Source organism: Diplotaxodon limnothrissa, linkage group LG5 (genome assembly GCF_057381915.1).
Source record: "Diplotaxodon limnothrissa isolate DT_005_m linkage group LG5, D_limnothrissa_male_GT1.1, whole genome shotgun sequence".
Lineage (NCBI taxonomy): Eukaryota > Metazoa > Chordata > Actinopteri > Cichliformes > Cichlidae > Diplotaxodon > Diplotaxodon limnothrissa.
Window position 1 is genome coordinate 34,937,871 of NC_140600.1, and position 17,618 is coordinate 34,955,488.

General features: G+C 37.7%; 2 protein-coding genes across 2 annotated transcripts; one reads left to right on the top strand and one right to left on the bottom strand.

The window, feature by feature from the left end:
- Positions 1-824: 824 nt before the first annotated feature.
- On the bottom strand, positions 825-14,927 carry LOC146632728 (uncharacterized). The gene is made up of 13 exons (XM_085353552.1): positions 14,733-14,927; positions 14,433-14,581; positions 14,250-14,323; positions 14,048-14,140; positions 13,788-13,886; positions 13,406-13,571; positions 5,528-5,637; positions 3,114-3,226; positions 2,755-2,897; positions 2,552-2,625; positions 2,062-2,160; positions 1,827-1,925; positions 825-1,653 (listed from the first exon to the last, which is right to left on the bottom strand). Exons 1-13 carry the CDS (start codon positions 14,838-14,840, stop codon positions 1,472-1,474), a joined length of 1,509 nt encoding a protein of 502 aa, XP_085209678.1. The 5' UTR covers positions 14,841-14,927; the 3' UTR covers positions 825-1,471.
- Positions 10,290-11,604, top strand: LOC146632729 (adenosine receptor A3-like). Its single transcript, XM_085353469.1, has 2 exons — positions 10,290-10,618; positions 10,959-11,604. Exons 1-2 carry the CDS (start codon positions 10,290-10,292, stop codon positions 11,602-11,604), a joined length of 975 nt encoding a protein of 324 aa, XP_085209595.1.
- Positions 14,928-17,618: the final 2,691 nt, after the last annotated feature.

The window sequence follows — 17,618 nt, forward strand, 5'->3', positions numbered from 1 at the left end:
GAACATAACAGAATTTGAATGAAAAGAACAGAATTTGAATGAAAACAATGGAGTTTTAAAACAAACAACAGAATTAGAATGAAAACAACGGAATTAACATGAAAACGACGGAATTTTAATGAAAACAACAGAATTTGGGAACAAACAATGGAATTTGAATCAAAACAATGGAAATAGAATGAAAACAACAGAATTTGAATGAAAACAATGGAACACAAGGATTTGCTTCTGGATGAAAATACACCATTTCTAATTCTATATATATATATATAATTCTTGATGTTCAACTATTTGAATATGGATGTCCAAACTGCCCGATACTCTCAAAAAAAGAGTAAAGCTTGTAACATGAAGACAGCTGACAAGATATTAATCAACATGTCAATCAGCTGAGTGTAAATTGATTCCACCAGAGCTTCTCTATTTTTGTGCATTAATGGATTAATTAACCAACTCATGGTAGCGTTGTGGGGTCTGGCATTCCTACTCACATAGGGACCTTTAAGACTGCATGGCTGTCTGAGGCTGTCTGGTAAGTCTGTCAATAAAATGTTGGTCGCATGTTTCATTTTTGGATTTCAACTTTAGACAGCATAGACCAGCAAATACATATTTTTAAAAACAGACATATACACTGTATTTACTTTCCCACAATTCATTATTTATTGTGATGTTTGTGTGTAAGTAAAGTTACACTTTGGCCTTTGAGAAAAGGCAGGAGACATACTGCATTTTTAAATTCTCTCGTGTCTCTTATTCATATAGCTAATTTTTTCATTGTCACTTTATTTTTTAAGCTATTACTGACTAGAACTTTCACAAGTTTTTACAAGTGTAGTTATTACACCTTTTGGTCCATGAATTAAAGTCAACGCCTTGAACGGTTTTTTTTAGGGAATAGAAAACCAAAATTACCATATTTAAACCCTCTGACATTTACATCTGCTGTTCTTTTGATATTGAAGTAGGTGGACTCATCATAACAATGTCTAAATATGCATTCCACTTTATGTAAAATCATTTACAGAGGTTGTAAATTTCAAATGACTGTCTTTTTGTCCAGATAGGACCCCTGGAAAATTCTGCTGAAACAGTGATTGTTTGAGGAAATGAGTCTTTGGAAGATTGAGTCTTTTGACAGTTGATTCCACACTGAATTTCATAAATGTTTAATAGCAACAGAAATGCGACAGAAAAAATTGGAACACAGCACTTTAGAGCATCCTTAAAATAGACACTGCCCTTACTCTGGACCTCAGCAAGTTGGATGAATAGTAGTTGAGAGGTAAAGGACAGATATAAATGCATTATAATGATATTTTGAATTAATATTCAAATATTGTTCATCTGTAAACTGTAGTATTTATAATTCATTCTACACTCTCTTCAAATCTTTAAACTAAAGACAGCACGGTTTCAAGTGCACATGATTGAAATAAGCAAATATTTATTATAGCGTGTCTCTCTACATTCACCACAAATTACTCCATGTTGACTGCACCCACTGGAAGGCAGCACGGGGGTAATACAAAACTCTGTCTTGTACGCATGTGAAGACCTGTGAGAAGATGTTTAGCACTGCTTGTCGCATATGGGGAATTTCTGAAGAAGCATATTCAGTCTTGCCATCGTCAACTGTGCAGTTCTCGTAGTCTGTATGAAGATAAAAAAAACCAATTAGAAACTGTAGAATGTGCAATTGTGTTATACTGATTGCATTATAATGTTAAGGAACTGCAGAAAATAAAATGACACGAATCACTCTAAAAGTACACGTTAGCTGTAAAGCCATAAAGGTTTCGTCATATTCTTTTTTCACATCTTACCATGATCAGAACCAAAGATCTGTGGTTTGTACAAGTAACGACATTCTGCTTGTATCTCAAATGCCTCCATCTCATCATCAGTGATGGACATTCGCTTACCTGTTTAAAACATGATTAAATGTCATAATCTGCTATATAATAGCCTGCTAGATAAGTCAGGTAAGAAAGTGCTGTAAAAACATCTGTATTGTAAATATTCAACATATTTTCTTATCACATTTGTCTGGGTCCTTACTTAAAAGCACAAGAATGTCAGTGAAGCCATCTCCCTTTATAACAATACAATCATGGCACCTCCTTTGAAGAAGTATCATTACATTATCACTTTTGGCACCTGTTGTAAAAAGAAGAGTTATTAAAATACATTTAACATTTGAGATTAAATTTTTAACATCAGAATTATAGTATTATAGATACTATCACAAGTGAAGATTATTATTTACACAATAAAAGAATGTGGAAAAAGTCAGAGAAGACAAAAGACAACAAAACTAGTATGCTACCAATTCTTTAAAAGCTTAAAAATTAAACATGTATATGATTTTCATATCTGAATTTTCTCTTTTAGTGCTTTTATGTTTTTATTGATTATTTTGTGAATGTTAAAAGGTTTGAGCACATAATTAATCTGCAGTTAAAAAGTTTAATAGTGACTGAAAGAAACAGACATGAAGAGATTCATAATTAAACTCCAGTGACACAAATGTTTTAATCAAAACTCTTACCCTTGCTGTCAATCTCAGTTATGGTGCTTTTTTCGTAGTGAATTTTTGAAGTTAAATTTTTACACTGCCCAAACCTGATTTAATTAGTAGTCAAAAGATATAAAGAATGAAAAAATAACTTTAAATGACATAATGAAATATGAAGCACAAACACTGGCAAACATACAGTATAAACAACAATTATAAGGAAGAAAATTAGTTACATTTTCAGTGAAAATGTGGCTTCATAGATGTTTGCTTCTTCCATTGCCGTAATGTTCACATAGACACCGAAAGGTAGGACACTGAATGCAGTAGCCCAGCAGCTGTTTGAGGACATGGCTATAAGGTACCATTTCCCAGTCAGCTGAAATGAAGACATTGTTTGTTCATTCGTTATTTTAGTTTTTTTTTTTTGTTGCTTTGTAAATGTTTTGCACTAATCTGACACATTTAACACTATTCATGAAATACAAACTTGCACAAATCCATTACATAGGTGCAGTTTCATTTTACTAAAATTCTACTAGCAAATCAGTTTTACAACTATAATCTTAGCTATAAAGGTTTAAAAGAGACTTACATCTTGATCCCTATCTGCTGTTTTTAGATACCTCTCACAGGCCACTGATGAAGGCTGGCACACAGAGATGAAATTCAGCACAAGAACAGCGACACAAAACGCTTTCATCTTGGCTCAGTATGAGTTCACTTCTGCTGATTCTTAGTCTTTTTCGGGTTTATACTGACCAGTTAGTTTTCCCACCCCTATTTAAGAGGAAATGAAGTGAATGACCTCAAATGCCATCATTTCCAGTAAAGACCACATTTACCAATCATCATCTAGGTCACAAACTGATAAACATGTCAGTGTGTGGACAGATAAGTTCAAGGTTAAACCTTCAAAACCTTGATCAAACCTAACATCGTGCCCTGGATCAAAAGTACATATTGATAAGATTTATCAGTATTTTCAGTATGGTGACACTTGAAATATGATAAAACGATGTATCATACTTTACTATGTATACTCAGAATCAGAATCATGTTTATTGGCCATGTATATGTGCAGACACATACAAGGAATTTGGTTCCGGTAGATGGTAACACGTTCTCTAAAAAAAACTGTGGAGAAAGAAAATTGACATTTCATAAGATGCAGTTTAATTGGTGACAGATGATTGCACATGCTATATTTCTAGCTGTCGATGCAAACTGCTCACTGCATTTGCAGTAATATGAATTTTGTTAACATTTTAAAAGCAGTTTATAGGTCTATCATTAACCACACAATATCCTGTCTGTGTTTGGCAAATGTGTGCATGCTTACTCTTGCAAAATACATTTACTCAAAATGCAAATGGTTTAGAAAAAACACATCAGGGTGCAGGCAGAAATGAATTTGCAGTGGATGACCAAGGCAAGGCAGTAATTTGTTGGCATTTGCAAAAAAAAGGACATAATTGTAGAACACAGTTGAAAGGTTTAAAGATTTTAATAAACAATCTTAAGGAAGCGAAGGGAATAAATATCCTAAGCAACACAGATACTTTGCTGAGATACACACTCTCTGTGTATCTGGATTTTTTCTTTTTCATTTATTAACAGGTATCAGATTCAGGTCAGAGTCTATGAATCAGTTCTATTTTGAGTTTCTCCTCACTTTCTCTTGGACACATTTCCAGTATACTATTGGTAGGAGTGTGTCAGACAGGTTGTAATACATAGATTTCCTTAGAGGAAGGAGGAAACAAACAGGTAAGTACTAGACAAGTTTGCAAACATGCAGATAAATATCACAGAGTAACAAGTAGCCTGAGCTATGGTACCAAGTGGTGGTTTTTGATATGGGCAACATAGGGCATTGCCCAGGGTGGCATCGTGGTAGAGGGGGCATCATGGCATCTGCAAAAAAGAACGTTGCTCACACCCATGCTCCCCGGATGTCATGCCAGTGCATTTTGGGGATTGCATAGGCACCAAACGGTTTTCTATTGCCCATTTGCGAGGAGTAAGGATTTACGAGATACACCTGCTGCTTGCTCCACAGGGAGGAGAGGGGTGGGACAGCAAAGGATTGTCTGGCTGGCTGAAGCAGCATCTAATAACCAGCTTGCTTATGAAACGAAATAAAAGCAAACCAACAAACTAGGCCTGTCAACATTATCGCATTAATGCTATCATTACAAATAATGCGATAAAATTAATCAATTAATTAATCCAGGGAACGGTTCTGGCTCAGTTCCTCTTCACCATCTGCACTGCAGACATCTCCCACACCGTTCCCTGTGGGGCCTCCATACTGCAGATGACCCTGTCCGACACGCAGCCCAGAGTTCTCATGTTGATCTGCGCAGGACTTGACAACCCTTGAGCTGATGCCATCTGGACCTGCTGCCTTCTTTGCTCCAGTCGTACTCAGTTCCCTCCTAACCTGGAGGGTTGAGAGAGACAGGCTGGAGATGTGTGTTGGTTGTGTACAGGATGCTGTGGTAGGGGTGGGGAGTTGTGAGCGGGGTGAAGGGAGGAGGTGTGAAGTAACTGAGGTGTCAGATGCGCAACAACGGCAGTGGGTGTGGGTGAGTCTGCAGTCGATGTTGAAGACTGCATCCTGGATCAATCAAACCTGTCAAAGAAATGATTCAGTTCATTTGCCCACTGCAGATGTCTCCCACACAGTTCCCTGTGGGGCCTCCGTACTGCAGATGACCCTGTCCGACATGCAGCCCCGAGTTCTCTCATACTATAGTCTGGTGGTGAGGTAGTCCAATATTCATGCTGTGAGGTGATGGTCAATTCCTGAGTTCTCCAGCTTTTTCTTCAGAACTGTGGAAAGAATGGTGTTAAAGGCAATAAAGAAATCAAAGAAAATGATTCTCACAGTGCTCCCAGGGGTCTCCAATCGAGATGGGAACGGTGTAGGAGGTGAATGACAGCATCATCCAATCCAGTGCCAGGCTGGTAGGCAAACTGAAGTGGGTCCAGTGAGGAGCTCACCAGGAGTCAAAGCTGAGACAGGTTCAGGTGTTCCTGGGTCTTCATTGGGTGGGATGTCAGAGCCACTGCCCTGTTGCTGTTGAGGTTCTTGGAATGTGGAGTCTTTGGCACTAGTGGCACACAAGAGGTTTTCCAGAGCTGTGGAACTCTTCCCAGCCTCAGGCTGAAGATGTACTCCATCACCCCACACAATTGATCTGTGCAGGACTTGGCAACCCTTGAGCTGATGCCATCGGGACCCGCTGCCTTCCTGACTCCAGTCATCCTCAGTTCCTTAACCTGGATGGTTGAGAGAGACAGGCTGGAGCCGTGTGTTGGTTGTGTACAGGATGCAGTGGTTAGGGTGAGTAGTAGTGAGCGGGGTGAAGTGAATGAGGTGTCAGAGGTGGGACAGCAGTAGTGGGGGTGGGTGAGTCTGCAGTCGATGTTGAAGACTGCATCCTGGATCAATCAAACCTGTTAAAAGAAATGATGCAGTTCATTTGCCCACCTCACCCCCCCAGGCAGACAGTTGTGATTTTTGTGGCCCGGTGGTTCTACCTCACCGACCGACAACAGCATATGAGAACTTAGTGCTGTGTGTCCCTGTGGGGGCAGTACGGGGCCCCCACAGGGAATGGTTCTGCCTCCGTTCCTCTTTACTATCTACTCTGCAGACTTCTCCCAAAACTCCACCCAGTGCTTCCTGCAAAGGTTCTTTGACAGCTCTGCAATAGTCAGCCTCATCACTGATGGTAGCGACAGGGAGTACAGAGAATTTACCCATGACTTTGTGGACTGGTGCCAGCAGAACTACCTCCAGATCAACACTTGTGATCAGATCTTCCCAGGTGAGGGACAGGTGATGAACTGTATACCTCTTTTGCATTGACATACAGTAAGGCTACGTTCACACTGCAGGCGAAAGCACATCAAATCTGATTTTTTTGACCCTATGCGACCCAAATCCAATCATGGTATGACAGTGTGAACGGCACAAATCCGATATTTTCAAATCCGATCTGGGTCACTTTCGTATGTGGTACTGATTCTGATACATATCCGATGTTTTAGAAAGCGACTGCTGCTTGAATGGTCATGTCACATTAAATCCGTCTTTTATGTCACTGACAAAAGACAGACGGCAATTATCAGCTCCGGAGAAGCGCCCAAGAAGACATTGCAAACGCTTCCTGGCCATCCAGTGTAGATGTCAGTGAAACTGTTGGGAAGACAACGTTGGAGAAACGTGAACGTTTTATTTGATTCTGACAGAAATCTGCAACTATCCTTTGAAGCACCGCTCCTCTCTAAAACAGCAATAAGGATAGTTATTAGGTTATTCACATTATTATGTAAATAACAAAATAACAAAGCAAAAATTGGGAAACGTAAAGTCTGAAGTCTTTATATTAAGGGCCATCAGTCAAACAATATTGTTTGGTCTGGGTCTAAACAGAGCGTGTGGTGTCTTCTTTTGCGCATGCGGGCCGCTTTGAGGGTTCACACTAGAGCGCGTTTGCTGTCGCATTATATTTGTAGTGTGAACAAGCAGACAAAAAAATCGTATTTGATCAAAAAAATCGGAATTGAGCATTAAGACCTGCAGTGTGAACGTAGCCCAAGTCTAGTGTTTTATTGTCTCTGGTAGGGCATGACACGTACTGGGTGAAGGTCGGCAGTGTGGAGCCCAGTGATGCGTGTTTATAGTCCCCTGGTATTAAAGAAAGGGCACTCGGAGATTGCGATTGCACTTTGCTGACCACAGAGTGGAGAGAGTCTCAGGCTGCATACACGTTGTCCGAGGGGGGGACATGCACTGTTTTTGCGATAACATGTAAGAATTCTCTGGGCAGTTAGCATGGACGCATGCTAACGGCTAAGAGCTTTCCCAACTTCCGTTCAAGCACTCGTGTATCTTACTAACAGTGTTGGTCAAGTAATCAGTAACTAATTAGTGATTACTTCCCCCAAAATGTAATCTCGTTACTTTACTGATTACTTATTTTCAAAAGTAATTAGTTACTTTTTAAAAACATGATTTACAACGTGAATAGGTGATAGAGCGATAGATCTTTCAGCCCAATTCTACTTTCTGCCTAATCCATGATATAAAATATAATCAAATGAAAAAAAGTCTCTTTTTAAAATTTGTTTTATTAGTTTTAATCTTTTAACTTTATGCATCAAGGAAAAATGAAATTATATGCAACATTCTCTGAGTGGAAGAAATTTGTTTATTAGCTTTTAAACCTATTTTGGTGGCCTCGAAGATGTTTGCTCTTTCAACTGCTCTAATGTCCAAATCACTACTTAGAAGTGGGGCAGGGATATTCCAGCAGCTGTTTGAGGACATCGCGTACCATTTCCCAGTCAACTGTAATGACATCGCTTTTATTTTGTTTGTTCACGCGTTTCTTTATTTTTGCTTGGCTAATGTTTTGCACTAATCAGACAAATTTAACTCTCTCTGTGAAATAAAAATTGCACAAATCCATTCCTTGCTTGGAAGTTACGGGGTTCTGCTGTTTTACTTGCATCTATTTGAAAGACTGAGTGTAAACACAAAATCAGATTTTATTTTATGTGCAGGAATGTGCAGATTGCAATGAAAATGCCTCCACACTAGCGTTTTCAGTCGTTTTCACAGAGTTGTGCATCCACATTGAAACGGTCAGTTGCCCAGAGAGTGCAAAAAATGAGTGCAAACTTTATTTTTTTCTCTTTTCATGTATATCCTACTGTTAAGATGAGTGATTGAAAAAGAAAAACAACAATTTTATAGAGCAAAAAAGAGAAAAGATTTACTGTACATTTACTGTATTTATTTTTATTCTATTTTATTTGTATTTTCCTCAAATGTCTCTCACATCATTTTATAATGTCGATTCAATTCATTGAGGTTTGTGGGAATACGTTTATGCACAGCTTTGTCAAACCACAACTGCAAACTTACCACAACTTAGCATTATAGTTGGTATGAGATGTTTGTGCTGATATGCCGTAAATAGTTTTCTCTAAACACAGCCCTGCATCATAGCCAAAGATCTCCACTTGTTGCCACATTGTTTTAACCCTTTAAAGCCTGAATCATAAAATAATTGGTAGAAATTGTATTTTTTTGAAAATGGTGTTTATTTAATTTTCTTTTGTTTAATTTTGTGTAATTGTTTAAAAAATAAATCACATTCCAATCTCCATATATGACATTTAATTTGTATCATATTTGCTTATCTGATTTTTTTAATTGCTTAAAAATGTATTGTGCAATTTATTTAGGTTTTTCAGGGGGAAAAATTCCCATTGATGATGTTGAAGTCCCAAAAACTGGGGAAAAACTCTATTTTTCAAATGTAATACACCAGGCATTAAAAGGTTAAAAGTCAGTTTAGGATTGACACTCTTCAATCCTAAAGTTTTCTTCTATGTTCTTTTTATAGAGAAGAGTTTTTCTTCTGGCAACTCTTACAAACAAGAGTGGCATCTTCAGCCTTTTTTCAGTTGCGCTGTCATGAACTTTAAGATTTGACATGCTAACTGAGGCCTGTAGCCCTGTTTTTTGCTTTGTGTGTGTGTGTGTTAAACCACATCTGAATATACCAGATGAGCAATAGATGTGGTTGCTGATGATATTTCAATCAAGTGCATCTGATTAGCAGTGCCTGGCTGCTGGAAACGGTAAAGCTGTATGCGGTTTTTCATGGGAGTTCATAGAGTCCTATGCAAACATTCCTTTTCACATGATTGTGTGTATCATTGCGATTTGCTGGGGAGAGTGAGGTTAACCTTCTACCCACACATTCTGCATATCTGCAAAACTACTACTGAGCATCAATGCCCAACACTTCCTTTATCTACTTCAGAGTTCCCTATGAACTTTAAACACATTCACCTGCATGTGCTAGGGTTGGGGGCATGCACTGCGGCTGCTCCCTGTGACTTCCCTTTTAAATGCCTTGATATGCAGAATATCTACATATGCAATCTATGAGGCTGTAATACATATTACATAGGTGTAACAGTGTAACAGTTCAAAATGTTGTTTGTGTACACCATTCGTGTCCTCAAGAAGAAAACACAAGAATACATGCTGCTACTACTACTACCAATAGTAACAATAATGTGCAAAATGTTGTAATTTTGAATAATGAATTATAATAGAATGCAGTGTTTACACAGTTAAGCTCCGGAAACAAATAGCTAACTAAGACACACCAAATGTCATGCTAGAGGCCCTTAAAGAGAGGTTTGTTTTAAGATGTGAAAATTTTGCTCTTAGAAATGGGATGCCATAAGCATGCACATGTACACGCTATTTGTCTTTTTTTTTCAAAGTCAATGTCACCTTCACTGATACAGTATTTATACAGAATCTAAGCTGAGGCAGAGGAAATATATTGCACAATAACAGTCTGTTATACCATCTATCAGTATACCATCTGATTTGCAAAAACATAACACAGAGAGCAAACACCCAAAACGTCCACCCCATTTGTGAGATATCACCTAGGTGTATGTTGTTTCAGGATGTGGGTTTTGTGGCTTGTGTAGCTTCGACATGAGAGATGTTTTTTTAGTTACTCATAATTGCACCAGTGTTTTTTTTTCTTTTGCATCCTCTTACATGCATATCTATTTGTATGTGTTATTTAAAAAAATTGCTGCTAAGAGACCAAGGACTTCCTCAAATGTTATATAGATTTACATACCACACTGAAGCTCAGACTCACACTCAAATATACTGCACCGTCAACTGACAATCATCAGCCAGATAGAAAGCACAATGAATTTGGGAGTAATGATTTACACCTTGGTTGAAGTGCTTATTGCAGTTAGTTGCTGTCTGGGTAACATGCTGGTCATTTTGGCACTTTGGACCACTAAAAGCATTCAACAGCCAACATTCTGCCTTATTGCATCTCTGGCTATGGCTGATTTTCTGGTTGGATGTGTGGCCATACCATTGGCTGTAGTGGTGGATGGACGGGTGAAGACTTCGTTCAATACGTGTCTCTTCATCAGCTGTGTGGTCATTCTGTTCACCCTCGTTTCAGTTCTGTCTCTGTTGGCTATTTCTCTTGACCGTTTCCTCCGGGTGTATATCCCTCTCAGGTAAGAGTATGGATTAATAAGACACATTTTTTTAAAAACAAACTAAAATGACTCATAGTTGAATAGTGAACATAGTAATTTAGTAGTAGGAAGTAGTAATTATGGACTTTGTGGTTTATATGGTATGTGTGAATGGGTGGATGACTGGATGTGTAAAGCGCTTTGGGGTCCTTAGGGACTAGTAAAGCGCTATACAAATACAGACCATTTACCATTTACTATATCATTTTATCACATCGACCAGTACTTCACTAACAATTTATTTTGTTTTAAAAAAAATCATTTTATGCTATTTTAATTTTTTTTGTGAGACTATTTTATTGTTTTCATTTTTTAATAGGTACAAAAGGATTGTGACACAGGGACACTCCTGTCTTGTGGTGGCAGCATGTTGGATTGTTGCAATCCCTCTCAGCTTTACTCCCATGCTTGGGTGGTACAACCATCAAACCTTGTCTAATTCAGCCAATTCTACAATTGTCTGCCAGTTTATAGCTGTAATTCCCATGTCATACCTGGTTTATTTCAGTTTTTTTTCCCTGAATCTGATACCTCTGTTGGTAATGGCCACGTTGTATACCCATGTTTTCTGTATTATAAAAGGACACCTTCAAGGGAAACCAGGCAGTGGTGCTCAAAAACTGTCTCAGAACTACCTAAGAAAAGAGAAAAAGCTGGCAGGATCTCTAGCTCTGGTCTTCGCCCTGTTTGCCCTGTGCTGGCTGCCGCTTCACATAATGAACTGCCTTGTTTATTTTGGTGAGGTGACAAATATACCACCAATAGTTTTATATATAGGTATTATTCTGTCTCATGCTAACTCAGCGGTCAATCCAGTTGTGTATGCATTCAAAATACAAAAAATCAAGAAAGCTTATCTGAAGATCTGGAGAAAGTGTGTTTCACGTGTTGCTGAAAATCAAGAATCCTTGACAAGCCAAATGACAGACAAAAGATCCAGCAGTCACATTGTGTCAAATGACTGAAGGCAGATTTCTGTTTTCTTGCCTTTTTGTTCTAATTATAAGGCTGATTTTTTGTTGTCTTTTCCCCCCAATTATATCTAAGTATAAGGATTAGTATATTTTGTTTCATTGACTTGTGTACTTTATTCAAGTATTACTATAAAACAAAGTACTTTTTGTGATATCTGATTGGTTTGTTTTATCATATTTTAAAATCTCTATGCTGCATCTAGTTTTTTTTTTATACAACATGTAAATTTTGTATTTGCTGCTTTGTTGGTTTTCATGCATTTTTTAAAACTATATTGTCTTTAAGATTTTATCTTTGTATTGAAGATTTAAGGAAATCCTTACTCACATCTGGAACTATGCAGCACAGGAAACAACTGTACGTGCACTTAATTTTGTATTACCAAAGTAGATTAAAGCCTAAGAGGAAGTGAGACATTCAACTGACAACTACATTCATGAGCGGTCTCCGAGTTCCACTTTAAAATTTTCGTATCATGTCAAGCACATTTTTAGTTTGTCCAAGATGGTTGTCAGTGCAACCAAATAGTTTATCACATGCTGCATGTGATACAGAGATATATATTTAACAATTTCCTCATTTAAGCAGATAGAAAGGTTTATAGTCATTCTGTGTTGAACATATGTGATTTATCCTGATTATGGAAGAATAAGCAACATTAAAGTCCATGCCACACTCCCATTTCAGTGTTCACATTAAGTTTTGTAAATTGTTCAAAAAAGCTGGAGCATTGTGTCTGAAAGCACAAGCTGTTTATGAATTGGTTATAAGAGGAATTATAATGCACTTAAAATTTCTCTTCATTATGAAGTTTCTCTGCAGGAAAACTGGGTCATCTTTTGTAACAAGAAAAGAAAAGAATAGTGCAGATGGCCATAGCGAATGTGACCATGATGCCATTATTTCACAAACAAAAATAACTATAAAAATATTTTTTTTAAATCAGAGATAACCTCCAGCCCAGTGGAAGAGAATGGATTCATGGGTTTCTCATAAATGCACGGCACAATTTATGCACATTTTCTATTCAAACCTCAAAGTTACTTTCCTAAACCTTTGCAGCTCTGCAAAAATCACAACAAACATAAAGATAATAAACCAAAATTCTTGGTGTTCTAAATGACAATCCATATAGCTCATAAGGATTTGAGAAATATTTATTGAAATGTAAAAGCAAAGAAAAGCAACTTACTGTTAAGAATTTGTGGAAAATATAAAAACAATAATATCTGTTTTTATCCTTTTACTTTTGATTTTACAACAACAGTTACAATAAGCCATCATTTCTGTTCAAATGTTGGAGCCAAGGAGTCTTTTAAGAGCTAAAAGCACCAATTTCTGGCTATATGAAACTTAAAATAAGACAAAACTAAGAAAAGAAATTTAGAACCTAAAATAAATGCATCAAATGTGGTTCCAAAATAGGTTACAAACCAATCTGTGATTGTTTTTTACAGTTACACCACAAATTATCATGGTAAACATAATACCTGGTTTGCACTATTATCCTATCATTGATATTTAGTTGTTTGTTATTTGTATTACATGGTTCGAAACACTGATGTCTATATGGAGCCTCATAGAACTGCTAGCATGGCTATGGCCTCACACATAAATTGCAAAGAAATTTTTAACATACATGGACGTACAGACTTTTATTTAAAAAACTTTTTCTTCTAAATGAAGAAAAAAAAAGCTCAATTCAGTAATTAAAAGAGGCATTCATATATAGATTAAAAGTCATATTTAGATATGAAAATAAAGTTCAGCATGCACTGGACATTTAGTTCTTAAAACAATGAGGGGTAATATGAAATAAAATCCTCTGCCATGCATTTGGTTAACAAGTGATATGTGGTTTTCATCCTTTCAAGCGTCTTCTGAAAGAAACTCAGAAGCACTTCGCTTAATTTATCCTCATCCATATCTTCGTCAAATTGCACACACTTTTCATAATCTGTATATGGAATATAGGAAAGGAAATGACAATGAAATGTTAAAACTTAAACTGATTTATATATGCACACTCAAAAGTGACACAGAGTGTGCTACACCATCATAAAATCATCATGCTGCCCAAAAGACATAAAAACACATTTTTGAAAGAAGAAAGAGGATCATTTACATATGTGCTATCTGTTCCTTTTTTTTTTGGTTGCTGTAAAAGTCTCACCATGATCAGTGTTGAGGAGTTGGGGTTTAGACCATCCCAGACACTCTGCCTGTGTCTCAAACTCCGTCAGCTCAGCAGCAGAAACAGCTGTTCGTCTACCTGGTGAAGCAGTGCGACATCTGAGATAAAAGGCCTGTGATAATATGATGGATTGTATTGAACCTTGTATTTCTCACAGCGTGCATTTTGCTTTTTGTTTAACTACAACAGGAAATTACAAATTATGAATGGTCTAAAAGCCCCCAGCCCTGCCACCTTACTGAAGAGCAAAAGATGACTTTTATCCTCTTTAGAGACGAGGCAGTCAGGACAGCCAGTGTGCAGCAGCACGTCTGGTTGATCAACTGTGGCATCTGTTGGAATCATTAAAGTAATTTAAAGTATTTAAATGGTAGTAATATATTAAATTGTTATTGAACTACAGCTTGTAGTCAGAGTATATTTAAAAGAAAAACCTCTTACTTTCACTGTCGAGTTCAAATATGCTGCTGTTTGCATAGAGAAATGTTGAGGTTCCATTGACACAAACTCCATTCCTGCAACATTCATCATTACAGATTTAACACCTGAAAGAACAGCTGAACAATGTTACCATGTTAAATGCTATTAATTTAACTAAAAAACAAAAAATAAAACATTACTTACGCTTTCAAATAAGTAGTATCACCATAGAGGTTTGGTTCGCCCTTAGAAATTACATCCACTGCGGCACTTGGGGAAAATAAAGCACTGACTAATGTTGAAGACAGGCAAAACTCTGTGGACACAGCTATAAAGTGCCACCTCCCAATCAGCTGAAATAAAAGATTTGTTTTAATTGATTGATTCATTATTTATTTTGGAAATTCACAAAAAAAACATTCAGAATATTTCCCTCCATCACATCTCAGAAAAAAATTGCAAGTTTTAACAGCTGAAACAAAACAAATGTGGAAAGACACTTACATCTGGACGTTGGTCGACTGGCTTTAACAGCTTCTCACAGGCCAGCGATGCAGGCTGGCCCACTGAGATGAGACTCAGCAAAACAAGAGCAGCACTCAAAGTCTTCATCCTCACAGATATGTGTTCTCTAAAGCCCCTTGTTGGTATCAGCTCTGCCTTAAAATAATATCACCAACCAGTTATTTTTCTGCTTCATCCACCCGCCCCTGTCTGGGTAGCTACAGAACAGATAACCACATGTTAACCCTGATGTTATTTGACCAAGCTGATGTTTATTCGTCAAACATGGTGCAGCAAAATAGTTAGGTTTGCAGAAGCACATAACAGAACACTGATATGTGAAATCCATGGTTAAAATGTGTTAAATGAATACATTCACAGCTACAAAATACAGTGAGTGTGTGTGTGTGTTGGGGGGGGTCAGTTATGCTGAAGTTTTTCATATTTATGCAACATCATGCTTTTAAAGGTTGTGTGCTTTAGGAAACTGGAGCAATATTGCATGTTCACAATCCAGGTTAAAAGCCAAAAGCTTTTTTTTTTTTAAGTAATGATCTTGGCTAGGAGATTACCCTCAACTGCAGATATAAGCACTTCTTTTGCACTTTGTACTTTGTACTCTGTATATTTACTGTAGTCTGTTTAGCCTATCTAATTTTTACCTAAATACCTTCACTTCAGCCCAAATAGTTTTTTTATTAAGTTATTCTAAAACAACACAATAAAGCATCAACATGATTGAGCTCTATACCCTGATTTGCTGCACATGGAGTCAAAAACACATTACAATTCTCAATGAGAAAGAGCAAACACATTGACTGTAAAGAAAAGAGAAATAACGCAGTGACATTACTAAAGGAAACTGAAGTTGTGTGGCTACCTGGGAGTTACCACAGCCTATATTTCTGAAGTACCATTTAAGACACTTAAGAGTCAATTACTTTCACATAAAGTATTTACACACATGAAGGCCACTTTACGCAACTGGCTCGGCTCTTCTCCACGCTGGCATAACTTAGTGTTTGCAGCATTCATGTAGTCTAGACAAGGATCATGATAGGAATAACTTTAAGTTATAGACAGATGAGTGAAATATGCTCAGTTAATCATATTTATTATAACAATCCAACCTTGTATGATTGATGCGTATCTAATATACACAATTTCACTCAATAAGATTTGAAGTTCATGTAACCTGTGCGGAAAACTACTGTCAACCTGTGCCTGGGGAAGCTGTGACTTCATGTTGGCATCAGCACAGTAGACTGGCTTTGAAGGGAGCTTGTCTTACATTTTGCATGCAGATTAGACTGGGAAACTTACAGAATATACTGGGCACACCCAGTCCTGATGGGAGGTGTTGTGTAGTTGAGATGCTGAATGGACTGAAAAGGTTGCACTATGCTGGATACCACTGTCACATAGCAAAGAATACAGCGCTTTCGGTTTGGTACGCATATGTATCAAACAATACAAAATTTTTAATTTATGTTATCAACTTTTCTTCTGACGATGCTGTCTGTGTTGAGAGCTCAGTGGATCTGCGTTCGACTACTCGGCCTAGGCTGCACTGTGGAGCGCAGATCCACTGAGCGCAGCGCAAGCTAGCGAGACAGAAGTTAAGCTCGTTGCAACATGGCAACTGCCTCAACGCTACCCGAAATTGAGCCTCCCCCACCCTCATTCAGATCTGGCGTTTGGAACTATCTTGGTTTTCATGTTAAGCATGACCCTGATGGTAAGCGCGTCATGGACAAAAGTAAAACAGCATGTCAGATGTGCCACGCAATGCTCAATTACATTGGTGGGAACTAGTGCGTTAGCGCAGTTTGCTCGTTAACTTATTGACACTGTCCAGCCCCACGCACGGGGCGATCCGCAGTAACTCTGAGATTTGCCATGTTATGGCGTTAATGTCATTTTAATGAGATTAACGCTGACAGCACTAGTGGGAACACAACGAATATGACAGCACATTTACGCCGACATCATCCTAGTGCAAAGACAAGTGGAAGCAGACAAAAACAACAAGCACTCATGCTACAAACTTTACCCGAGTCATTTAGACAGCACATGATTCTCCTTATGGGGACCTGATATGTTTAATATGCTGCTGAGAATATAGCCCAGAAGAAGCCTATAGTATAGCTTTTAGTTTGGAAAGAGCCATTTCTCTGTAATAAACTCTCTTTTCCAAAGATGAGTAATTTCTCAATCAGATAGATTTCTTTTTTTTATTATTATTTTGTTGTTTCAGTAACATTAAATTTAAAAACTGTACTTTTGAGTTAAAATATATATTTATAATTTTAATAAATGACAAATTAAAAAGGCATGAACATTCTTTTGTATCGAAAAAATATCAAACCGTGACACCAAAGTATTGAACTGAACCGAACCGTGAATTTCTGTGACGCCGAGACAAATTCCACTAGTGGAACACAGCCACAGAAACAGAAGCCATTCGTAACAGCAAAACTGCAGACGTGGAAGCAGAGCAACTACAGACGAAAGCTTCGACCTGTTTCACCAATGTAAAGCCCCCAGCATCCAACATCAACATGGAGGGGAGGAAGGCACTCACATCACATAGCAATCACAAGAACATTATCATCCTTCCAGCAGACAAGAGTTTCTGCATGGTTTTGCTAAACCAGAAAGACCATCATGAGAAAAACTGTGTCACTGCTCAGTGACAAAAATACTTATGACCCCCTGAAACAAAACCTAGGAAGTGGTTACAGGAAGAGGGTGATAGATTGCCTGAAGCAGTTAGAACAAGACAATGTTATTGACTGGACCTCATACCACAGGCTATGCCCAGGGGAATCTACAAAGATACATAAACAGGGTGTACCTTTAAGACCAATTGTCTGTACTATCAAC